This window comes from Bubalus bubalis, chromosome 1 (genome assembly GCF_019923935.1).
Source record: "Bubalus bubalis isolate 160015118507 breed Murrah chromosome 1, NDDB_SH_1, whole genome shotgun sequence".
Lineage (NCBI taxonomy): Eukaryota > Metazoa > Chordata > Mammalia > Artiodactyla > Bovidae > Bubalus > Bubalus bubalis.
In genome coordinates this window covers 189054644-189079412 of record NC_059157.1, presented here as the reverse complement: position 1 = coordinate 189079412, position 24769 = coordinate 189054644, and the positions used below count along the sequence as shown (strand labels likewise).

General features: G+C 58.5%; 1 protein-coding gene across 6 annotated transcripts; it reads left to right on the top strand.

Moving 5' to 3' along the window:
• The first annotated feature begins 8 nt into the window (after window positions 1-8).
• ICOSLG (inducible T cell costimulator ligand) lies at window positions 9-11668 on the top strand. Of its 6 annotated transcripts, none has more exons than XM_006060779.3 (7): window positions 9-211; window positions 1594-1634; window positions 2552-2914; window positions 3968-4249; window positions 6415-6577; window positions 7522-7557; window positions 8409-11668. In XM_006060779.3, the coding sequence occupies exons 1-7, from the start codon at window positions 198-200 to the stop codon at window positions 8704-8706; spliced, it is 1197 nt and encodes a 398-aa protein (XP_006060841.3). In that variant the 5' UTR covers window positions 9-197; the 3' UTR covers window positions 8707-11668. The 6 variants fall into 6 exon arrangements, with proteins under 6 accessions (XP_006060841.3, XP_006060843.3, XP_025148312.2 ...); XM_006060781.3 differs by having other exon boundaries at window positions 8152-8552; XM_025292527.3 differs by having other exon boundaries at window positions 6415-6585; window positions 8152-8552.
• Window positions 11669-24769: the final 13101 nt, after the last annotated feature.

The following is a 24769-nucleotide window of genomic DNA, read 5'->3' as shown; positions in this document are numbered from 1 at the left end:
TCAGCCCATGACCCGCTCAGGGCCCAGAGCCTCCGAGGCGCGGCGGGAGCTCGGCTGGTGTTGGCCGGCCGCTCCGAGGGCTCCCGCGGCCCGAGGTCGCCCGTGCTCGGAGTTCTCCCGCCGCCCGAGACCTCCCTCTGGCTGCGGTCTCTAGCGCCCCGAGATCTCCGGGGCGGGCCGGGGTCTCCGCCTCCACCATGCGGCCGAGGAGGTGAGTGTGTGCGCGGCCGCGTCCTGTAGGTTCGCGGGACGGAGCGGAGGCGCGGCGCGGAGGCGCGGCGCCGGGAAGCGAAGTTATCTCCGGGGACCAGTCGCCTGGCGGGGCAGCGGAGGCGGGGCGGCCTCGGGCTGGGCCGCGGCAGGTGCGGTTACGTGCGGGCGGGAGGGCGGCGAAGGACCGTGGCCTTGCGCGGGTGTGTGCTCGGGCCGGGTCCCAGCCGAGGGAGGGAGAGCGGAGAGCTGAGAAGACGCAGCGACCCACGCTCACTTCCCCCCTTGCCCTCCCCTGTCCCAGCGGTTACCCAGAGGAAAAGAAGGGCGTGACTGCGCTGTGCCCAAGTCGCTCATTTACTTCCAATGCGGGCTGGTGCCCACCGCCCCCGAAGCCTGGATTGCCCCCACTATCCGCCCCCTGCTCCCAACTCCCCCTCCACTTTTGGCCAAAACGCTGCCTTCAGGGAAGTCTTAGGGTAGGCAGCCTGTGCCCCACTTGATGAGATGGTGCGGTACCCCATCCCCAGGTGTCCCATCACACAACCCAGAAGCCCCCCCTCCTTCCCCCCTCCTTCCACCCCCTTCCCCCCTCCGTCCCGTCGGTCCCACCACTTAGTCTCCCTAGTTAGAAATGCAGGTAAAGATTATTCCGTCAAGAAAGGAAAATAAAAGTACTGGGATGTCACAGCCACCAGCCACCCTGCCCCTGAGTGTGCACTTTCTCCTATCTGACCCAGGGAGCTGTGGGCTGGGGCAGGGGCAGGGAGGCCACGGGTGAGGCGGGGGGTGGAGGGGGGTGGGGGTCACAGCTGGGGCATTCAGGGCGCAGAGGCTCCCAGACCGAAGGTGCCGGGAGCCTGGGAGCGCTGAGACACATCTGCTGGCCCCCAGGGCTGAGCTGCCCACAGGCTGGGTGGAGCCACCAGCTCTGGTTCCAGAATGACTTGTGTTCCTTCAGAAGGTTGTCCTGGGGCTGCTCTGACCTTGCCTTGAGGCAAGCATCTTACATCCTGTCTTTCAAATTTCAAATGCCGGGAAAGTGTTTTTTTTCTGATTTTATACAGTTTCTTGGACCCCATCCATGCGAAGCCACACTACCAAGGGTCTGGTGACCCCTCTCAATACCCTTTATCTCACTCTCAAAATTGCTGTGAGGGGCATTCTGTTAACACAGAGCTGGTCCCTGGCAGGGGCTTGCTGTGCTGGGCAGGGAGGTTGCGGTCCTGGCTCCTCTCCCTGAGTTCCTGGCTGCCCCAGGGACCCTGGGCTGATGGGCTGGCTGGTTGTGGATGTATTCCCATTTGGATGATGTGTGTAACCGGCTCTTGCCTAGTCTGGAAGAAGCGGGACTCACCTGGCTTTCTGGTTGTTTCTTCCCAGTCCTGGACTGTTCCTGCTGCTGCTGTGGGTCCTGCAAGCTGGTAAGTGCAGGAGGTGCTCTTGGGGAGGCTTCCAAGCCCTTCAGTGCTGAGCAGTAGGACCCAGGGCGGAGGCAGGTGTCAGTGGGGCCCTCCTCACAGGCCTGCCTGCTTTTCCAGGGGTCCTTATGACAAAGTTGGGCCCCCAAGCCTGAGGTAACGTGTGGGACTGACAGCCACTAAAGGGAGCGCTCCACCAGCCCCCAAGGTTTTGTTTTGTTTCATGTTTGGGGCAAGCACAGTGCAGTTCCCCCCAAGTGTTTCAGAACCTCCACTTCCCAGAGGAGCCAGCAGCTGGGCTTCCTGTTTCTTGCAGCCCCTGTGCTCCCCAAAGCCACCAGCATCCAGGAGAGCATGAAATGGGGTGCGGCACCACAGTGGAGATGGAGGCCTTGTCCGGCCCTCCAGCCCGCAGAGGAACGGGCCAGGGCGCGTGGCCACTCTCCCTGCTGGCATTCCGATGGCTGGAACACCCCAGAGCCTCGCTGGGCCTGCACTGATGCAGTGCAAGCAGTATCACAGTGATACTGAGAAGCTTATGCTTCCTTTGAAAACATCTAAATTTTTTTTTAATCTTTTTATTTTGAATTTGTTATTAAAATCCCAAGAAGTAGCAGAAACTGTGAGGAGCAGTCCCAGTGCCCCAGGGCCTGATCCTCCCAAGGCTGGTCTCCCGCTTGATCACAGGAAACCAGCCCTGGCCCTCCACTGGAGCAGCTCACCGCCAGGGTCTGAATGTTTACAATACTTTGGGTTCCCTCTGTGCTTCTTATTAACACATTCCTTTCCTACTGACATGAGTCACAATTGGAGTTTGAGTCTTGCAACTCAGCAGCTCCCCCCTCCGCCCCCCATAGGGTGATGTCAAAGTTGGGGGTCAGGTGCAGAAGATGACTTCTGTTCTCTGTGGGTGGTTGCAGAGAGTCAAGAAGAAGTCCGAGCGATGGTGGGCAGCGATGTCCAGCTCCGCTGCATTTACCCTGAAAGAAACAGCTTCGATTTAAACGACCTTTACGTTTACTGGCAAATCAGCATGGTGGGCAAAGGGAACGTGGACTCCGTGGTGACCTACCACCTGTCCGGAAACAGCTCTGCCAGCCACGGTGACAACCACTACAAGGACCGGGCTCGGCTGTCCTTGGACAGCATGAAGCGGGGCGACTTCTCTCTGCACCTGCGCAACGTCACCCCCCAGGATGAGCAGAAGTTCAACTGCCTGGTGTTTCGGAAGTCCTTGGAATTAAAAAAGATTTTGGAAGTTGCGGTCACGCTGCATGTGGCAGGTAAGACGGAGGAAACGGCCAAGCTGATTTCATCCCAGCCTTATGTCCAGGAAGAAGTGTCAGTAAGTGACAGCCGTTTCCTGTGGCTCTTTCACCTGTGTGTTCCCTTAAAGAAAACCCCGATCCCTCTGTGGTCTGGTGTTTAACTGTGTGTACAAGCTAAGGGGAGCAAAGATCATTCAACTCCTGAGACTGTTTTCCAGTATCCGAGGCTGCCTGCTTCCATATGGGAGCTCCCCATCTTGCTGTCTTTGCTTTGAACTCTCCAGCTCAACCCAGTCTAGACTCTTTTACATAATTCACTTATTTTATTTTTGGCTGCAGTAGGTCTTCATTGCTGCACGCGAGCTTTCTGTAGTTGTGGCAAACAGAGGGTCCTCTCTAGTTGTGCTGTGCGGCCTCTCATTGTGGCGGCTTCTCTTGTTGTGGAGCACGGGTTCCAGGGCATGTGGGCCCAGTAGCCGCAGCTCAGTGATGGGCTCAGTAGTTGAGGCTCCAAGCTCAACAGCACAGGCTTAGTAGTTGCGGTCCACAGGCTAAGTTGCTGTGCAGCATGTGGGATCCTCCCTGATCAGGGATCAAACCTGCGTCTCCTGGAATGGCAGGCAGATTCTTTACCACTAAGCCACCAAGGAAACCTCTCAAACTAGGTTTTTTGATGAAATAAGAAAGCAGTGCTGTAAGGTACTAAATGAGGTCAGGAGAGTCAGAAAATGAAAGCGTCTCCAGCAGGCTGCTCGGGGCACCCTTCAGTGGACACGGGGGATCACCAGCTGTCCGTGTCACTAGACTCAAGTGAGGCCAGCCCCATTGAGGCAGGAAGTGGGCACTGCTCACTGCTCACCAGACTCAGTAGCCTCCTTATTGACCTGGGGGGTGGCTTTTGGGCAGAACGGAGCCTGTGCTGCTGACGAGACCACAGTTTTGGTCCTGCCCCCGCTCCAGCATCACGAGCTCAATGGCTGCCTCCCCCCTGCCCTGGCCCTTGGCATGTGTCCCTCCTTTTCTGACCTTCAGGACCTGGCACCCCTCAGCCCATTTCTCTCCCTGCAGCAAACTACAGCATGCCCGTGGTCAGTGGCCCGTCCCAGGACGAGGAGCTCACCTTCACGTGCACGTCCACCAACGGCTACCCGCGGCCAAATGTGTACTGGATCAACAAGACGGACAACAGCGTGCTGGACGGCGCCCTGCAGAACAACACGGTGTTCCTGAATGCGCGGGGCCTGTATGATGTGGTCAGCGTCCTGAGAATCGGGCGAACCCCCCATGTCAACGTGGGCTGCTGCATTGAGAATGTGCTGCTACACCAGAACCTGACGAGCGGCCAGACAGGTGAGGTCCCAGGGGACCCCACGGGGCTGCATGCTGACCCCAACCCAAGGCCGGGCCGGGGGTGACTGGGCAGGAGACAAAGCCCCTATGAGGAGACTGGGCAGCGGCGTCAGAGGCGGGGCAGGGAGGGGAGGTGAGAGTGTCACCATGCTGAGGGCAGGAGCTGGCTGGTGCTCGGGGGGGGGTCAGTTTTGGTGACCCATTTCACAGATGGGGGACTGAGGCTCTGAAAATCTCAGAAGCCACAGAATGAGGCAGCAGCAGCACTGGGATGAAGCCCCATCCAGCATGGCCCCCTTCCACACTCTTTGGACATGTGCCCCCTAAGAAGCCAGAACAACTCCACCAGCAGGTCCAGCTGAGCCCAGCCACTGCCCAAGGCCCGCCGTAAAAGGGTGCAGGCAGGTGACTCCTTTTTGAAGCCATAGGCTGTCTTGGTCTGTGAGTCCCTGTTAGCAGGGTTGAGACGCTGGGGAAGGAAGGCAGGAGCTGGGGCATGGGGTCCAGGCCTGCCTGGTACCGAGAGCATCCTGGCTGCCGGGAGTGTCTGGCCCGAGCATTCTCCTGGAATACGGGTGCAGCCCTGTGGCTCAGCAGTCACGGTCCTCTGGCTGCACTAAAGGCCTCCTCTGACTCTGCGTCCCAGCAAGATAGTCAGAGGCAGGGGAGGGGGGATGGGAGGAGAGCAGGAGGGTCTCCTGGGGTTGTGGTCTCAGCCTGGCTGCTCTGGGGAACAACTGGGAACCCCTGTGCCCCCTCATCACGTGCCCACACTCTCTGAATCAGCACCTCTGGAATGTGTTGAAAAGCTTCCAGGGGGTTCTAAGGCACATGGGGGGCCTCGCCACTGTCTGGTTTGTAGCTTCTCCAGGTTTGGGAAACATGGGGCACTTGTCACAAGCCGCCCGGGGAGGGTGTTGCCTGTCTGCCCCTGAGAACCGCTCCCTAAGAGGCACCATGGTGGGGCACTGGGACAGGGGGCTGGCCCCCTCGTGCACTTCCAACAGATTCGGGGTGGTGCAGCCGCCCTGGAAAACAATCTGCTGGTTCCTTAAAAAACTAAACACAAGATCAGCAGTGACCCAGCAGGTCCACACACCTGGGTGTGTGGCCAAGGGCTCTGGAAGTGAGACTCAGACAAATACTTGTACGTGAATGTTCATAGCAGCTTATTCACAGTAACCAAAACGTGGGGATGCCCAAGAGTCCATAGGTGGACAGAGGGGTGAGCACAGAGTGTCCATCCACAAGGTATAGCGTTACTCAGCCACGAAAAGGAGTGAAGCTCTGAGCATGCTGCAGCGCGGATGAGCCATGCAAATGATGTTCAGTGGGAGAAGCCAGACAGAACAGTCCTCATAGCATATGACTCCACTGTACAAAATGTCCGGAATAGGTAAACCCAAACAGACAGGATGTAGATTAGAGTTTGCCGGGGGCCGGGGGAGGGAAGGGCTTCCCAGGTGATGCAGTGGTAATGCAGGAGACCCAAAAGACTTGGATTCCATCCCTGGGTTGGGAAGATCCTCTGGAGAAGGGAATGGCAACCCACTCCAGTATTGTTGCCTGGAGAATTTCATGTACAGAGGAGCTTGCAGGCTATAGTCCACAGGTTTGCAAAAAGTCAGACACAACCTAGTGACTGAACATGCACGCATGCCCGGGGGAGGGGGTGGGGAGTGACTGCTGGTGGGCAGAGGGTTTCCCTTTGTGGCATGAAAAGTTCTGGAATCAGATAACAGTCATGGCTGCATGAACTTGTAAATTAGTAAAGGCCACTGAATGGTTATAAAATGGTTAATTTTGTTATGTGAATTTCACCATTTTTTTTTTTAAGCCAGCAATTAAGCTAGAAAGAATTAAAGTTTAAAAAGCCAGGAAGACTTATGCTTCCTTCCACGCCATCCCCAGGTGTGAACCTCTAGGAAGCACTGGGGTTACAGGTCTCACTGGTGGGCTGAGGAGAAGGGGCATCCCAAGAAGAGAGGAAGGCTTACCTGAAAGAGGAAATCTTTGTCTCCGTCAGCTTTATAACTTAAAAACCACCAAGTGCCTCTAGGAAGTCTTGTTGGATCAGTGCTTCTCTTAGCGCCCAGTCCTTCAGGATGAAAAAACCCCCTTTTCCTCCCTGTCTGTAAGCCCTGCGTGATTTTCCTCTCCTGCAGAAACGTTCACGGGAACCAAGGACAGCATCACAGAGGACCCAGTCGATGGCAGCCACAGCGGGAAACACCAGCCGGTTCTTAGCGTCCTTGCCGTGCTGGCCGTGATCGTGCTCCTGGCTCTCGCCATAGGCTGGCTGTGCAGGAGCAGGTGTCCACCCAAAAGGTACACAGGTATGGGGACACCTGTGCTGTGGACAGTACACTGTTGTGTTGTTGGGGTGTGGGGCCGCCTTTCCCAAGATGTTTACAAGCTCCGAGAGGTGTCGCTTTCATGGGACACGCAGTTTAACCACACTAACGAGAGTGAGCGTAGTAGCCACAGCACGCTCCTGGGTGTGATCTCAGCCTCCGAGATCCTGACACTGCCCGCCCCCGAAGGGAAGGCCAGTCTCCTGGGTTTGGGGGAGGATGGAGGACTCTACTAATGTGGAAGTCAGGTCGCAGTGCCCCTGTGGAGGCTGAGCTGCCTTCCAGTCCCTTCAAGGCCTTCTGTCCAGTTCTGGCCAAACTCAGACAGATACAGGAAGTCTGGGGTTTGGCTACGTGAAACGAAGCAGGGCTCACAGTGGGAGTGGGAAAGCCAAGAGTGTGGGCCCTGGAAGCACCCAGGGGTCAGCGAGAGGGGCTGATGGCTGGCCTGGGCCCAGCACAGTCTCCCCAGGTCAGCCTGGAGGTGGAGGTCAGCGGGCATCCCCAGAGGTCCTATTAACAGAGTCAGGACCCGCTGAGACCCCCCAGAGAGTGAGGAAGGGGAGCGCGGTTGGACTCAGGATCCAACTCATGGTGGGAGGCCCTGACGAGAGGGGTTTCCACCTGTGGCCCTGGGGTGTCCCCCTGGCTGCCAGCTTCCACCTCCTAGAGATGTCGCCTGGTGCCCTGGAACCCAGGCTGTGAAAGCCCTCAAGCCTCTCCAGGTGCTTCCCACCTGACCTCCTATAAAGTCTCGTCCTGGGACTCAGGGTGGCCTGCGAAGCCCCTCACCCGAGCAGGAAGCCAGAGGAGGGTTGAGTGGGGGCGGGGAAGGGTACTGAGCATGGGGCCCTTGGGGTCTTCAGAGAGGCCTTGCTTCACTACCCCACCCTGAGCATTTATGCTTAATTCCCGCAGGTGCCCAGGTTGCAAGGCCAGAGCTAGCGCTCGCAGGTGAGTTTGCCGGGAGGGAAGGAGACGCGTGGAGGAAGCTTGGGTCACTCAGGCAGGGTGGCTGGGTGCTTGGCTCTCTGCACGAGCGTGGCTCAATGCCCAGGGAGTAGGTGCTTTCAGTGCACAGCTGGTGAAACCCCAAGTGGAGGCCTTCCCTCTTGGCGTGCTGCCCTGTCCTCTGCTGACTCTGGGACTTTCCAAACGTTTGCAGGAGCAGAGAGCCTGGAGCATGATGCCCCTGCTCCACACCCTGTCTCCGTTCCCCTGGTCTCCGTCCATCACAGCCCTCAGGGTGGGGCTCTCCAGCAAGTCCAGACCCTTTGTGCAGACGAGCACCTCACAGTTCCCACGCAAACGTCACGTGGCTCCTGCCCCGCTCTGGGAAAGTATCACACACAGGGCCTTGGGTTTCGGTTTCCCACTGACAGGTGCCTCGGGCTGCCAGGGCCTTTGGGGTCCCGCCAGCCAGCTCCATGCCTGAAGCCAGTGGCCTCACCTCTCTGAACCCCATTCCCCCCCAAACGCCCTTGAGAAGGGTTGTCAGGGGAGGGTGAGCACGACCCACACGACGTGCCTGCCCACCTGTTCATCCAGGTGATTCCCGGCCCGCGGCTGCCTGGTGCCGCAGCAGATGCACTCCCGAGGCCTGTCCCCGAGGCCCATCCTGGAGGATGCGGGACACAGCTTGCTGAGGAATCCGGGCCCGCAGACCTGAGAGTCCAGTGTGCACTGCCTGCAGCCGTTCTCAACCCTGCTTTCATTGTGCTGGGCCCTGAGAAGACTAGTCTCTGCCACCGAAATGAGAATGAGTGGACTCCAGGCTCACGCCCTCTCCCCTCTTTCCTTCCAAGAGCACGTGTGATGAGGGACCCCCCAGGACGAGGCCAGGGCTCCCAGGAGATGCCGCCAGCTGGGACGTCGGATGGCAGCTCAAGAACTGACTCGGACAGGCCGGGCAGAGTGGACCATCTCTGCCAGAAGCTCGGGACTGCATGGACACTGGCCTCCTGGCATCCAGGGGACATGAAAGGCACCCTTGGAAGGACCACGCTGATCCCGGGAGCATGTGCCAGCTGCTGCCCTGATCCCAATGAACCTTTCAAAAGTTTGGCATGGTGGCTCCCCAGGGCTACACGTGCCCTCAAGTAGGTGGGCCCCCTACCTTTGCCACCAAACACAGAACAAGAGAAGGGCCATGACAGCTCCTTCCTGCCCCCAGCCCTGGACCGGACTCGCTGTGGGATGAACTCCTGAAGCTGAAGGAAGAATGTCTGGTCCAGGAAGAGGTGTGTGGGAGCCCTCTCTTCCAGATGACCCGTGCTGGGCAGTGGTCGCTCCAGACTCAACGGCCACTCCCTGGGTCTGCGTGTGAGGCTCCCACCCCACTTCCAGCCCAATGGCCCCGTGTCTATGTGCGTGTCCTGAAGCACAAAACAGGAAACACTGGAAAGCCCCCCTGAATTCACGTCTCTCCAGGATGCTGACTGGGAGGAAAACCCAACCTTCTTTGTTTTGGTCAGAAGCTAGTTTTCCCTCCTCAAAAGCACGTGGAATTTTAGGAGAAGCTCTGTGCTGGGCGGAGCAGCTGGACAGGGCAGCCAAGGGCTTGGACTCTACTGCAGAGGACACGTGGGCAGGTCTGGGACAAGCATTTCCAGTGGACACCATGTGGACAGGTGAGCGTCATGGTCCTTCACAGTGGGGCCATGAGTGGACAGAGGGTGACCTCCTGGCCACGGCAGCTTTTCTTCAAACACAGCAGACATTCCCTCAAATCTCGCTGGGCAGCCCCTGCCAGCCTCTCACCATTGCCTGTGCCCCCACCTGCCTCCCCTGAGAAACTGCAGGGTCATGGCAGCAACCTTGCCTCACCCAGGGGGTCCCTGGAGCCCACCAGGCCCGCTGAGTGACTGGAGTGGAGCCATGGCCAAGTCCAGGAGCAGGTGGCCCGATGCCCTGCCCCCGCCCAGGTGGTTTTCATATTAATTCCGGGACTGCATCCAGCAGTTCAGTGTTCCCAGCAGGTTCTGTGACGGAGTCTGCCAGGTTGCCTGGTGGGCGCCTCCCCCGCGCCACAGGAAACAGGCCTGTCGCCCTGTGGTCATTCAGCACCCACGGGCATGTGAGACCTGCACCTCCTAGACTCAGACTCGCAGCAAACTCAACAAGGCGGCTTGGTGTGGATTCTAAGCCAATAGTGTTTCAAGAATCCTGTGTGTGTTTGTACCAAAAGCCCTCACATGGCCTGTACGTGAGTGTGATGTGGGATCCACACAGACTTTTAACATGAAAGCATTAGAAGGCATGTGTGGTTCCTCAGAGAATGACAGAAAGGTGACTCACGGCATCTCGAGCGAGAAGCCCAAGTGGCAGGTAGGGCCGGGCAGGTAGGAGCAGCCAAGTGGATACGGGCAGGTGGGCGTGGCCCGCCCACAGTGACTCTGCTGTGACGCCAGGACAGGTACCCAGGAGCGCTGCTCCATCACCCTGCCGGAGGCCCGGCCTGCAGACCCTGAGCAGCCCCTGGCTGGGGGGGTGGGGAGAGGGCATCTCAGCCTGGCAGGATGGCGCAACTGCAGGGAGACCGAGCCTGGTTCCAGGTTTCCAATCAGAAACAGTTTCATTCTTGGGGAAGCGGCAGGGCTGGCTCTGGCTCAGGCCCCCCTTGACACCCTGGCCCGGGAGGGCCCCTAGGGACTCTCTCCCACTTGCTTGTGGGCTCTGCCTTGGCCCTGGCCTTCCCGAAGCTGAGGCCACGCCCTCCAGGCTCCGTGCCAAAGTCGTCATCTTCCTGCTGGGCTCCGACCCACCCTCCTGGCTGCCTCCGGGCCTCTGGGGCCACAGCAGTGCCGACTCTGTCCAGCTCGCACAGGTCACCCCCGGCCAGTTCACGCTGGGGCCTCTGCTTGCGTCTCAAGCTGTATTATGGATAGCATGTGAGTGCTGAGTTTTGACATTTTTGGAAGCCTGGTTCCAGAGAATATAAGCTATTGGCATGCCTGGGTCCAGACACTTTGGTCAGCATGCGGACCAACTCAGTCCACTTGGCCAGTCCTGATTGTGGTGGGGGACCCAGCTCCTGCCCTTCCAGGGTGGCCCCATCTCCTGGGGGACATGGGTCAGTGTGGAGGCATTTGGTCACTCTTGGGGGTTCCTACTGATGGTGGGGGTTACTTCTCAACGTCCCACACAGATGGGGTCCTGCCCAGAGGTCAGTAGCCAAGACCGAGGATCCCCATGTCACCTTTCCTCGCAGGGCAGGACAGCAGAGCTGCTGTTGGGGTCCCCATGTGCATGGGGTACAGGAGAGGTGACTGACGGTTCACCGGGGAACATTCCAGCTCAGAGGCTGGGCACAAGTCCAGGGTGCTGGCATTGCCGTGGGTGGAGGCCACAGGCTGCAGGAGTCTGGTCTCTGGGAGCCTATGGCCCCAGTAAACACCTGTCAGGGAGGTGGAGCCCGCTGGTACGGGGAGGCTCGTTGAGAGGGCAGAGGGCAGAAGGGAAGCTGTGTGACCAGCACACAGTTTCCTTTCCCACAAGGCAGGCAGCTGGAGCCTGGTTCTGCCTCCCCGGGCCCTGCAGCTTGGACGCTCTCCGTGACTGCAGCTCCCACCCTGGGGAGGGCAGCCGTGGCATTGGAGACCCTCAGGAGAGGGCCAGCCTGCTCTGCCGGTGCCCGTGAGGCCCGGGCGCTGTGACACTGGCTGCTGGTTGGGCCGGAAGCTGGCAGGCGGCTCAGGACAATGCCCGCGCTCAACAGGCGTATCCTGTCTGCATCTCCTTCCAGGCCCCGGCTTCTCAGAAAGAGGCCGTTTCCAGTCAGAAGGCACTCACCTGGGACCATTCCGTCCTTGGTGACTGGCGCCCCATCCCCACGCTGGCCCAGCCCAAAGATAGTACCCCCCAACGTGGCCTGCCCTGTGTTCCCCACCCTCATCAGGCCCACCGGCCACCGCTAACCGTCTGCTGCATTCCTGAATGTTCTCCAGCCCTGACTCAGCACCCGCCCCCGCCACAATCCCCAGCTGCCCAGGGCTCCTTCCTGATTCCTGAGTCCCATGGGGAGAGCCTCCTTCATTACTAGTAAACACGGCATACTTTCCTCGAATCCGTGTTGATTCTGCCGTCATCAGGGAGAAGTGAGAAACTGGGCTTTTGTCACAGGGGCAGGGTAGGGCAGCTCCAGGGCGGTGAGGGTGTGGGGAAGGCTGGACCTTGTCCAGGGGCTTTAATGTTAGGAATTCAGGGGCTTGTGTCAGTGACCCCCGGGCTCAGCCTGAGCTCCCGGGAGGGGGCTTCTGCCACTGCTGCTGTTGGGAGGGCACAGTGCACACTTCCTGGGGGGTGGGGGCTTGGGTCCCCATGAGACCCCCATGAACAGGCCCCAACGCCCAGGAGCTGTGCAGGCCCTGGCCAGCCACCCTGTGTCAGGAACAGAACCATGGCCACACCACCTTCCAAGTCTCCTAAGGACTTGGATAGATCTGGGTCTTGGTGGTGTGACCCTAAGGGCAGGGTGTGCCCCAGGCAGGAACTCGCCAGGATCCTCCTCTCCTCCTCTGCCGCCCACCCTCCTCACCGTGCTCCAGTCCCCACGCCCTCACAGTGTCCTGGAGCCTGAGCTCACCCCGCCCCCGCCCCCTGAGGGCGATTCATCCCCAGGTTGCATGTGCCGAGGCTGCTGGGAGTGGGCCGACCAGGAAGGGGGGCACTGCCACACCGGGGCCCAGGCTGGGGGAGGGAGTGGTCTCCCCAAGGCAGGGGGCTGCAATCAGAGAGGCAGGGGAGGACCCCGGGCATAGCCGGTCCACGGAAGGAGAGGGTCTGGAGGGAGCGGCTGTGGTTCAGGTGCCCCGTGCACTTCCCCACAGTCTCCCAGCAGATCCAGGGCAGGACCCCTCACCCAAACCCAGAAAGTGACACCGCAGTTTGGCTAAAATGCAGCCTGAGAGGGCTGCTGGGCCCAGACCCAGGGGCCCCGACAGGCAGGACCTCTGTGCGGGGTCTGCCTCCTCTGGGGCAAGGGTGGTTGGACTCACCCAAGCTGTGAGGCTGCGAGCTCCTGGGAGGGGCCCCAGGCATCTCGAACAGCAAATGTCCGCTCTCTCTGGGTCTAGAGGCCAGAGTCCAAGGTGAAGGTGTGGACAGGACTGGTTCCCTGACCTCTCTGTGTCTCCTGCAGCTTCCGGAGCCTGCAGGTGACCCCGGCACAGCCCACAGCCCTGTCTCTGGCGCTCTCCTCTCCTTACATGGACATGGGTCACTGCATTAAGGGCCACCCTACCCAGGGTGACCCCATCTTCACTAGTGACATCAGCTGAGACCATTTCCCAGTGAGGTTCCCTGACATGAATTTGGGGGACCCTGTGCGACTCCAGGGAAGATCCCCTGGGGGAGGGCACAGCAACCTTCTCCAATATTCTTGCCTGGAATGTCCCATGGACAGAGGAGCCTGACGGACTACAGTCCATGGGGTCACAGAGCCAGACACCACTGAGGCAACTGCTCATTTCCAAGCAACTCATTACAGCTCTCAGGAGGAGGAGGGAGAAAGATGGAGCAATGGGAAGGGGACCCCAGGGGGGTTGGGAGAGGGCAGAGACTGAGCAGAGGGGAGGGCTGAGGTCCAACCCAGTGGCCACCGCCCTTTCCCCCTGTGATGACCGCACCCAGTATGGCCCTCTTCACGCCTCCCCTGCAAGGAGCACCTGCAGGAGCTGGGCCCAGTGGGTGAACACCGGCCCCCACTCTTGTGCCGATCAGAGTTCTGTCCCTGCAGGAGTGCCTCGTGGGTGCCACAAGGGGGGCCCGCAAGTCGCTCTGCAGGGCGCTATCTCTGGTTCCCCGTGTCCTCCTCACCGAGATCCCCATCCTGGCCGGTGTCCAGCTCTGAACCTCAGGTCAGCCTGCAGTCAGCACTGAGCCCATAGGGCAGCTAAAGAGGCTGTGCAGCCTGGGGAGGGACAGGCCCCCACCTTGTTCTGAGCCTTCCCTGGGACCCATGCCCCCTGCCCACAGGGTCAGAGCCTTTTGGAGGTGTGGGCAGCACCCCTCCCGGAGTACGTGCACTCAGACATGGCCTGCTACAAGGGATGCTGGGAATCAGAGTCTTGGGTCTCAGGAGGCCATGCACACTGGGCCAAGGCTGGAAGCCAAGCTGGCAAAGGGGTCCTTGGAAGAAGAAGCAGCTGACCCTGGAGGAGGGACAGGACAGACGCAGCTGTGGCCAAGGCTGCAGGGGAGGGGCTGTGAGAGCGACGGGGCTCAGGCTCAGGAGGACGAGGTCCAGCAGATTCCATTTATCCCTGAATGCCAGGCACCACCTCCTCATTGTCTCCCACCCCTCCCCACTTGGCCAGGCCCAGGGTCACTGCAGACCGCCCACCCTACAAGGCCTGGTGGGGAGGCCAGCCCCTACGCTGACTTAGGTGGAAATGCCAGCATTGGAATTTTCACTCCAGATGCCAAATCCAAGAGGCTTCACAGCCACACTTCAGTTTTTTAAGGTAAAAATTACTTAAAAAATAAAAACCAAAACCACTTCCTAAAAAACAGGAGTGGATGGGAAATGCCAAGCCTGGACTCTAACCAAGTTCAGTTGCTCACTCGTGTCTGATTCTCTGCGACCCCATGGACTGCAGCACACCAGGGTTCCCTGTCCATCACCAACTCCTGGAGCTAGGGTTTTTCAGCTTGTTCCTTGGAAGAAAAGCTATGACCAACCTAGACAGCATATTAAAAAGCAAAGACATTACTTTGCCAACAAAGATCTGTCTAGTCAAAGCTATGGTTTTTCCAGTGGTCATGTATGGATGTGAGAGTTGGGCTATAAAGAAAGCTGAGCACCGAAGAATTGATACTTTTTGAACTGTGGTGTTGGAGAAGACTCTTGAGAGTTGCTTGGACTGCAAGGAGATCCAACCAGTCCATCCTAAAGGAAATCAGTCCTGAATATTCATTGGAAGGACTCTAACCAAATGTTCACTCAATTGCGAGTGAAGCATGGCAGGCTTGGGGGTGGGGTGGCAGGAGGCACAGCTAGCGTCCAGGAGAGGCCGGCCTCGCAGAGCACACGGGGGCTGGTGTGTCCAGACCTGGACGACATGGAAGACCCCCCACCCTCACCAACGGCTCGAGGGCCGCTCCCGCAGGACTGGGACAGCCAGGCATGACGCAGGACAGAGCACCGCATGGCCAGCGCACAGGAAGGCACAGGTCCCGACGGCTCAGCCGCCCGGGCGCCTCGCACCTGAGTCGCCAGGGACTTTCCACCTCTGCCCTCAACCGCTGGACACGCAGGGCTGTGTGCATGGAGGCGTGAAGCACCTGACCCGCAGAGCCGTTTTCCGTTTACACCCGTGTCTGCGAGCATCCTCTTAGAACCTTCTACTTTAGTTAACCGATTGGGTTCCCTGTTTATCTTCCAATGAAACCTCCACATTAGAAAATGAAACTTTGTTCCTGGGAGTCTAAGCAGACCGCCCCCCCCCCCAACCCCTGCCCTGCCCCATTTGGGAAGGAAGAGGCTTCATGTCACCATGGATTTCATGGATAGATCCCCAGGGCTTGAGGCAGGTGGGAAAAGTCACTGAAGGGGATTAAGGGGTTGGGCTGGCCAGGGTCAGGGGTTGATGACGGGAAAACCTGAAGTTTAGCTTTGGAGGACAATAAAATCTCCCCAGCTTTCAAGGGCTATTTATAAACCTTTATTTAATGATGGGATAAACCCGGGAATCCCTCACCTTCTATAACAGAATAAAGCCAAAAGTAGAACTGTGACAAAGGGCACGAAAAAAGCTGTCAACTACAAAAACCCAGGTCTGGAAAGGGCTCCTGGCTGTAGATGAGAGGCCCACGGTCGGGGGCACCCCACAGCCAGAGGGAAGCCCAAGGGCAGAAGGACACCCAAGGTCAGAGGGGACCCGCCAGGCACTGAGGACGGGGTGACTCTGGACACAGAATCAGAATGAGTGACTGTGACTTCAGCAGGACATTCCTGGAAGGACTCTGTGGAGCAGCTGCTCACCGGTGCCCTGGCCTGGCAGTGCATTTGCCGCTGTTTTTCTCAGGGACAGTGGTCCTGTCCATGGGGGGAGTGGGTACCATGAGGGTGTCTGCTCCGGGCAGGGCCTGGGCTCTGCGGTTGACTGGTGGGGGGTCACGAGGGTGGCTCTGCACCCACTTTAACCATCGGGCACACCTGCAGGAGCCAGAGGCGTCCCTGATGATCACGGGCCCACAGGCTGGGAGAATCGCAGTAAAGCTCAGCTGGGGTAGAGGCGAAGCAAAGAATTCGCTTAAGATCACCTCCCAAACTTCCTGTCTGCCTTCAGGGCCTGAAAAAGGAAGTGAAACTTTTGTCGTCAAGAAGCCAAGTCAGAAAGAAGCCTCTTACGCTTGCAGGGCTCCCGAAGCAAGCCTGGCACTCCTCCCAGAGCCAGGACGGTGGGCCTGGCTCCCCCCAGGTGTGAGGGCCTCTAGGAGGCCACGGTGCTGGCCTGGGGCTGAGATGGGTTGGCCAGGCCCCTCCACAGGGGATGGCGCCGTGCTCTGCCTCACCCCCACATCCTCCCCACCCCATCCTCCCCCGCACCCACCACCCCCGCCCATGGCTCTGTGAGGACCAAGGAGAGAGGGCTTGCAATGTTTGGGGAAGGGACAGGATGCGGTTAGGATGCTAGATCTGCTTTTGTGATTGTCGGGGTGGCCTGCCTATGGGGGACAGGATTGTCAGATGCTGGAGCGGGGGAGAAGGAGCCTGTCCGTCCCAGGGCCCAGCTGTCCGTGGGATGGGCTGTGACAGCCCCCAGCCTGGGGGAGGGACCTCCAGGCCCAGCCACAGAGGCAGATCCTCTGGTCAGAGCTGGGGGTGGCCTGTCTGCCAGGTAGGCTCAGTCACACAGGTGTGGCTCAGTGCTGCCTAAATCCCATGCCCAGACCTGCCAGTTCCAGCTCCAAGCTGCCTAGCTCCCCCTTGACGTCGCTCCTGGGGGCTTCCTAGGGAGGGTGCAAGGTGTCTGATGAGGAGGTGGACCATGAGATTGGGGGAAGGGGTGGCTCGTTCTTCCCAGATCCCCACTGAGGTCCATCAGAGGAGGTGGATCTGGCCCAAGGGACTGCCCATCAGGACATGCACCCTGGAATGCTCCAGGGTCCACCCCTCAAGCCTCAAGGTCCTGGGAGCCCTGGGCATGTTTGCAGGGGTGGGTCACTGATCAACTCAGATGTGTGTCCCTAGGCAGGTAGGTCAGGGAGGCACGTATAGGTATGAAAGAGACACAGAGATGAAGGTGTAGAGGGAAACGACAGTGGACAGAAGGGGTGATTAGATGCATATGCAGACTAGGTCTATCCATTTTTAGCAGGGGGAGCTGTGCCGCAGAGCCTGCAGGATCTTGGTCCTCAGACCAGGGATCAAGCCCATTCCCTGCAGTGGAAGTCCTAACCTCTGGACAGCCAGGGAATTCCCTACACACGTTTAAATTGTTTGTGTCAAATTCCAAAACCCCTGCAGTTTTTTTCAGAAACAATTCCAGACTAGTTGGACTCCCTCCACTAGACTCTCGAGCTGACCTCCTGGTCTCACCACGTAAAGAAGAGATCGAGGTGGTACCCAGGTGGCTCAGTGGTAAAGAATCTGCCTGCCAATGCAGGAGATCGGGCTCCTTTGCTCAGACAAGAGCACACAGGAGGGGCCCCAGGCTGTGGGACCGTGCAGAAGGAGCTCTTCCCTCCCCGTGGGTTCAGCCCATAGGGGTGAGGGTGGGCGTGGGCAGGAGAGCAGAAGGTCAGGCTGCTGCCCCAGCTCCCTCCTGAGAGGGCAGGCTGCCTGGGGTCCAGACCTCCATGAGGGCGGTGGCCACTCTGCAGGTGCGCACCCGCTGGGCAGAGCCGGTCACGCTCTGTCACCTGTGTACACCACCCCCGGCCTGTGTCTTCCTAAAGCCACGCCGTGACTCGCGAGCATTTGCATGGCCGGAAGTCACTGCTTCCTAACAACATCGTCACGCGGTGGGACACGCGTGATTGCCACTTCCCGGGGGGAGGGGCTGACCATGACCCACTGCCCATCTCAGCGCAGACGGCAGAGTCTTCCAAGGCCAGATTCCAGCCTCCTCCTGCTGTGCCCAAGATGCCCCTGCCCCACCACCTGGGCTTCCGGGTGTCCCCCAGCGCTTAGATCTCGGGTGCACACCCCGGGTTCCGTTAGGGCTTGTCTGGGAGTGTTCAGCAAAGTTCCAAAGTGGGCCAATTGCACTGGAGGGCCTGGGCTGGGAATCCTGCAGTTGGTGTCTGGGGAGTCCGGCCCCTGGGATGGGGGAACAGGGCTGGTCACGGCCACGGCTGCAGAACAAGCTCATGTCTCCTGATTTTACAGAAAGAAGACAAAGCCCAGGGGGTTATGACCAAGGCGGTGACTGAGTTGGGCCCAGGACCATGGCTGCCCGCGGTCCAGACAGGCAAGGCACTTGGGATACAAAGACGAAGGCGGGCTCACCCACAAGCCAAGGCTGCATACTTGAACCTGTATGTGCCTTCCTCCTGAAGCTGGACCCTCTGGGCAGTGGACCCCAGGCAGTGGGAAACAGCCACTGAATATTCAGGAAATTTGCAGCCCGTCTCACAGGGCTGGCAACTTGCGCACACGGGAAGGCTTGGTTGGGGTAGGTTCCCTCTTCTCTGGTGCCTGCTGTATGCTCAGGACCCTCCCCAAATGATCCGGGTCCTTGCATTTTTTGTCCTAACATCCTACCCAGTGAAGTTCTGCTCTGTCCGAAAAAATCCCCAGTACAAGCCGGCCAAGGGCACTTTCCCTAAGTAACAGTCCTGGGCAAGGAGCCCATCATTTACTCCCCAAATCTGGGAACAGAAGTCGGTGTCTTTTCTTTGTTAATGACTGTTGAGTGACTGCTTGTCACAGGACCCCGTCTGAACACAGACCCTTGCTCACAGCCTCTCCCCGGGAAGTCCCCAGAGATGGCGTTCTTTGCTCAAGAAATAGTCCTCAGCCCCTGGACATCACTTTCGTGGCTTGTTATGCAGCAGCTCCTTTCGATAAAGGGAATTTCCATCTGTTCGTTAAAAACACTTTTTTTAACGGCCTCTATTTTTAACACTGAGGTTTCTCAGCTGAGGTCCCATGTCTGTCTGGTGGGGTCTGCAATCCCAGACATTTCCCTTCTCGGGTAGCTGGTTCCCTGCAGCGCTGTGCACGCCAGGCAGGCACTGGTTCTGTTCACTTACTTGTCCATCCAGCGGTCACTGATTCCTCCCCCACCCCCGCCCCTACCCCAGGAGGGGTGTGCTCACGGAGAGCCAGGTGTGGGTTGGGAACTGGCAGGCATCAGGTCACAGGTGAGATGCACAGAAGTCAGGTGAGCACGATGACATGGAGAAGGCAGGGCTCCTGGGGGAATAAGAGGAGGGGGATCGGGGGACCCTGTCTTCACGTTCTGCAGAGGTTTCAGAGGGGTTGACATGTGTCCAAACCTATCCTCTGTCTCCATCACTCATTCACTCATTCTGGGCCCCCTGACACTCAGGTCCCCCACCGAGGAGCAGTGACCCCCTGAGAGGTGACAGTTATCAATCATCTAAAGGGGTGACCCAGGCTGATGGAGAAACCAGGGATGTTCTTCCCATGGTGGTTGGCGAGGCCTGTGGAGAGGGGGCTTTGGAGAGGTAGGCAGCAGCCCTGGGGCTGCTCTTGCCCAAGGGTTAGCAGGGGCCCCACTGACCCCTTCCCCAAGATAAAGGATGTTGGGTCTTGTCTGGAGGCTGGTGAGTTTCTTTTGAGGAATTGGTTCGTGCTGATGGGGATGCTCAGTCATGGATGTGGAGAACACTCCTGCCCCCTACCTCGTGCTCCCAATGGCGAACACTCCTGCCCCCCTCTCCACGCTCCCAGTTCCTGTCCTGTTTCTGAATCCTCAGCCCACCACCCACGGAGGGCTGTTCCTGCCATAGGGACAGGCAGGGACATGCAGGTTCCTGTGTCATCCAGTCACCAGACTGGAAACATCACGTTGCCCGACCATCCCCACTGAGTGTTGTTGCCCTACCCCAGCATGATCTGTCTGCAGGGGCTCCAAATCTTGGGAATTCTGGCACTAGTGGGTGGGGCGAGGGCTGCATAAGTATCCCGAGGGTGCTGCAGGGCGAGCAGGGTGCCCGCCCTCTCCTGACACCCTGGCCCACCGCTGGAAGGGTCTCAGATCTCAGGTCCCTAGCCCTGGAGAGGCCTGCCCGCTGCCTCTGAGAGGGTTAGGGTTAACCTGGTTAATGATGCTGGCGGGGGCAGGCTGTTAGCACAGCTCTGAGTCAGTGATGGGGGTGGAGGGAGGAGGGAGCTCTGAGCCTCTCCAGGCTGCTCAGGAGCTTGGGGAACCTTCTTCCAGACTCTGCTCCCAGGGGGTGACTCATGACATGGCTGATGCCCCTGTGCTTCAGAAACAGAAAAGCCTGGAAATGACCCAACAGTGTGCCCCTGGCTTTCAGAAGTCCCAGTGGCCACCTCAGATGTCCATGTGAAAGCAGTGTGGTCCTTCTCCGCAGTTCTTATCCCCCTTAGGGCCCTGTTCTGTGGCCCTGACCCCCACACCCAGACCCTGCTCTGTGGTCCTGACATCCCCCCAGGGCCTGGCTCACTCTGTGGTCCTGACCCTAGCCACAGGGCCCTGCTCCATAGTGATGGACAGCCTAGACCTTTACCCTCTGATCTGGAGGCCCATGAGAAAGCAAGATTCAGAATAAGGAGCCCAGGATGACCCCTTCAGAACAGTTCTCCCGTGGGCCCAGGGGATTTGCACCCATGGGAGCAGATAGGAGGGACGTGTGGATAAACGCCCTTGAGGGACATGGTCCAGGTCAGACCCTGAGCCCGGGCCTTCATCCCTGCCTCCCAGGCCCAGCTTCACACGTCTTCCAGCCACACAGCTATGAGTATGCCTGCTAAGTCCCTTCAGTTGTGTCCAACTCTTTTTCGACCCCATGAACTGTAATTCACCAGACCCTCCTGTCCATGGGATTCTCCAGGCAAGAATGCTGAAGTGGGTTGCCATGCCTTCCTCCAGGGGATCTTCCCAACCCAGGGAATGAACCCAAGTTTCCTGCGTCTCCTGCACTGCAGGTGAATTCTTTACCACTGAACCACCTATGTTATGAGCCCCCATCCCAAACCTGCAGGGCTCCGTCCCCCTGCACACTCAGCTCCTAGGCCCCATCTCCCATCAGGGCCTTCCCCACGGCTCCAGAGGGGTCTGACATGACGGGAGGAAGAACAGCCATTTGGGCCCCGTGGTCACCCAGGCCTGGTGCCCCTGCAGAGCTCTGACCGATCTGGGCTGTACCCAATGACAGGGGAGCTGACGCCTTTGCCCTCTGTGGTCTCCTTGGAGGCTATGCATCCCAGGAGGGAGGGCAGGAGGCCCCCAGAGGGGCTGGGAGCTGTGTCTGCAGGGAAGGAGGAGGCACACTCGGATAGCGGGCCCACAGTGAGGGTTGCAAAGAGAGAACAGTGGGGCCCTGGAGGGGACATGCTACTGGGCCATCACGGCACAGACTGGGCAACAGACACAAGACAGACCCAGTCTGAGGAATTCAGCAAGCTCTTGTCCTGAGCAGGCCTCACACTCTGCAGCCTGGACCTCTGGGGCCTTGTCACTCTGTCCTGGGCCTTGCAGGGTGCCGAGGGGCATCCTGACCCTGTGCATAGCTCACCAGCAATGGCGGCCTGGCAGTGACATCCCAAAATGTCTGCAGACATTGCAGGTCAAAGTCACACCAGGGGAGAACTCTGGTATCTACAGACAGAGCCAGATCCCCCAACAACGACCATGTCTGAGCCGCCTGCCCCCAAGGGTCGGAGTCAGGGGTCGGGCCCCTGGTGGGGGTGATGCTGGTTGCTCCCTGCATGGAGCAGACACACCGTCTCCCCGATCCAGTGACATGGTTGGGGACAAGCACACAGTGAGTGAAGGAGTGGAAGAAGAAGGAACAGAGGGAGCAGAGGAAATGCTGTGTCACTCCGTCCCCCGCCTCCTTGCCTGGCAGGTGAGGTCGCCATCCGCTTTGGAAAACCCCTCCAGTAAAACCTAGGGCAAGAGCAGGTGTGGGTTCACGCTCGGGAGGAACCGGAAACGAGGGTGACGCATTCACACTTGGGTAGCCATCTGCGGACAGTGGTGGAGCGAGAGGACCGTTCTCTGCTCCGGTGGGGTGCTCAGAGCCTGGTGCCCGGGGTGCTGTGCTGGACAGCCGAGTCCCCAGGCCTGCAGCTGGGGCATGAGTGGGGCGAGCCCAGAACAGAGCCAGCCTCAGGAGCCGGCAGAGGTCACCTGCAGGTCCCCGTGGCCCACAGAGCCATCCTGAGCCCAGCCTGCCACTGACGCCCACTGGAGTTAGGATTACCGCCTTTATTGTCGCTGTGCCTTTATGGATTTCAACAACCTGGGCTGGGGAGCTGGCACGTGGGTGGGAGGGGCAGAAGGAGGGGAGCAGATGCAGCCAGGCGAGGGGGTGCAGGTGGAAGTGGTTGGAGGCAGCTGTGGCCTGCTCGGCTTGGGCTGACCGGCTGCAGCGGCCCCATGCTGCCATGGAGGCAGCCCAGGGGACACACCCCCGGGTTCTGGCCGGGAACACAGACCTGCCATCAGCCCTCACCCTGGTGCAGCCCGAGGACCCTCCTCCCCAACCTCACCTGCCAGGTTGCCTGGTCAGGAGGCCAGCCCGTCCCACCAAGCCCAGCTCGTGATGCCTGTCCCGGCTGGTTCCTGAGGCTCTCATGTGTTTCCTCCTCGGGGCCCCACATCCAGGGCCTCACCAGACCCTAGCAGACCTGCGTGGGGGGTCCTGTCCTTCTGGTTCCAAAGCTGATGTGCCTTCTAGGGTTCAAGTCACTTTTTCTTAGCTTTTCATTTTCTTCAATCGCAAGGGAATCGTAGGGCAGATGCTCAGGAGAACAGCCAAGAGATTCATTTTACAACCAGAAGCTTCTATTTTGCTGTCCTAAAATCACTCATATGAGAAGATAATCCTCAAAAAGAGGTAAAATCAGGACTCTTGAGCAGTTAAAAAATGAATGCATATTAAGGATTTTATTGAACTCAATTTAGTGAGGGAGCTGGTAAGATGTTCCAGCCAATTCAGAGGAAGGTGAAAAAGCATCAGTTTCCCTAAGTCGCTAAGTCGCTTCAGTCGTGTCCGACTCTGTGTGATCCCTTTGATGGCAGCCCACCAGGCTCCGCCATCCCTGGGATTCTCCAGGTAAGAACACTGGAGTGGGTTGCCATTTCCTTCTCCAATGCATGAAAGTGAAAAGTGAAAGTGAAGTCGCTCAGTCGTGTCCGACCGTCAGTGACCCCATGGACTGCAGCCTTCCAGGCTCCTCCGTCCATGGGATTTTCCAGGCAAGAGTACTGGAAAGCATCAGTTTATAGGGAGTGAAAGAGAGAATAGAGCTGGGTGGTCCACAGGTGTGGCTGAGGGAAGTCGATTGGCTCTGACTGGTCGCTGGTGGTTCTCCGGGGCAAGATCAGCAGCTTAAGCAGCGGAGGCTCCCTCTCTCTTGGTTCCAGAGACCAGAGTCCTATTAAGGTGTCACGGGTCAATTTCTCCTGAAGGCTCCTCCCCTCTTCCAGCATCTGATGGTTACCATGGTTACCAGTAATCCCTGGCATCCCTCCTCCTGTAAATACCCCAGTCTCTGGTTCCACCTCCCCGTGGCTTCCTCCTCTGTGTTGATGGGTGTCAAATCTCCTTTCCTTTCTCTTAGAAGGACTCCAGTGTTAGCACATAGCTTCAGTCGTGTCCAACTCCGTACAACCCCATGGAATTTAGCCCGCCAGACTTCTCCATCCATGGGATTCCCCAGACAAGAATACTGGAGTGGGTTGCCAAGCCCTCCTCTGGGGAATCTTCCTGACCCAGAGATCAAACCCAGGTCTCCTGCACTGCAGGCAGATTCTTTATCAACTAAGCCAGCAGTTATCTGATTTTACAGCATGTGGAAGTGCTCAGAGGCAGTAAGAGCGTATATCTAGGGACCCCAGAGAAGTCCTTGCCCCTTGTCTCTGAACGTTGTTGTTGTTCAGTCGCTCAGTCGTGTTGGACTCTGTGACCCCATGGACTGCAGCACACCAAGCTTCCCTGTCCTTCACCATCTCCCGGAGCTTGTTCAAACTCACGTTCACTGAGTCGCTGATGCCATCCAGCCATCTCATCCTCTGTCATCCCCTTCTCCTCCCACCTTCAATCTTTCCCAGCATCAGAGTCTTTTCCAATGAGTCAGCTCATATCAGGTGGCCAAAGTACTGGAGCTTCAGCTTCAGCATCAGTCCTTCCAATGAATATTCAGGACTGATTTCCTTTAGGATGGACTGGTTTGATCCCCTTGCAGTTGAAGGAACTCTCAAGAGTCTTCTCCAACACCACAGTTCAAAAGCCTCAATTCTTCAGTACTTAGCCTTCTTTATGATCCAGCTTGTTCTAATTTCCTTTCACTTGATTCTCAGAAAAGATTTCTAGGCTCCCAGAAGGACTGCTGCTGCTGCTGCCAAGTCGCTTCAGTCGTGTCCGACTCTGTGCGACCCCATAGACGACAGCCCACCAGGCTCCCCCGTCCCTGGGATTCTCCAGGCAAGAACACTGGAGTGGGTTGCCATTTCCTTCTCCAGTGCATGAAAGTGAAAAGTGAAAGTGAAGTCGCTCAGTCGTGTCTGACTCCTAGTGACCCCATGGACTGCAGCCCACCAGGCTCCTCCGTCCATGGGATTTTCCAGGCAAGAGTACTGGAGTGGGGTGCCATTGCCTGCTCCCCCAGAAGGTCAGGTGGGTCTTTTTATGTCCTTTGGGCGTCAGGGGACTGGGGGACCTGATAAGCTGTGAGGCGCTGGGGAGCCCACCTTGAAAACCCAACCACCGCCATTGCAGCTCTGATCTCCCTCCCTGCCCCCTCCCCACAGGGCCTTCAGTAGGCAGAGGGCGCCTGCCTCGGGCTCTTTGCCCCCTGCTGCTTCCTCTCCTCAGGGGTCTCAGGCACATCTCCCTCACTTCAGTTGTTTGGACTCAGAGAGGCCCACTTACTCTCCCCCACAGCACCCAGGGCCATTGGCTCTGCACTGGCCTCAGGCCCAAGCTCCAAGACTCTGTCCTCTCCACCCTGAGTCCCCAGTGCCTAGAAGAGTGCCTGTCCCATAGCCATCACCAGGAA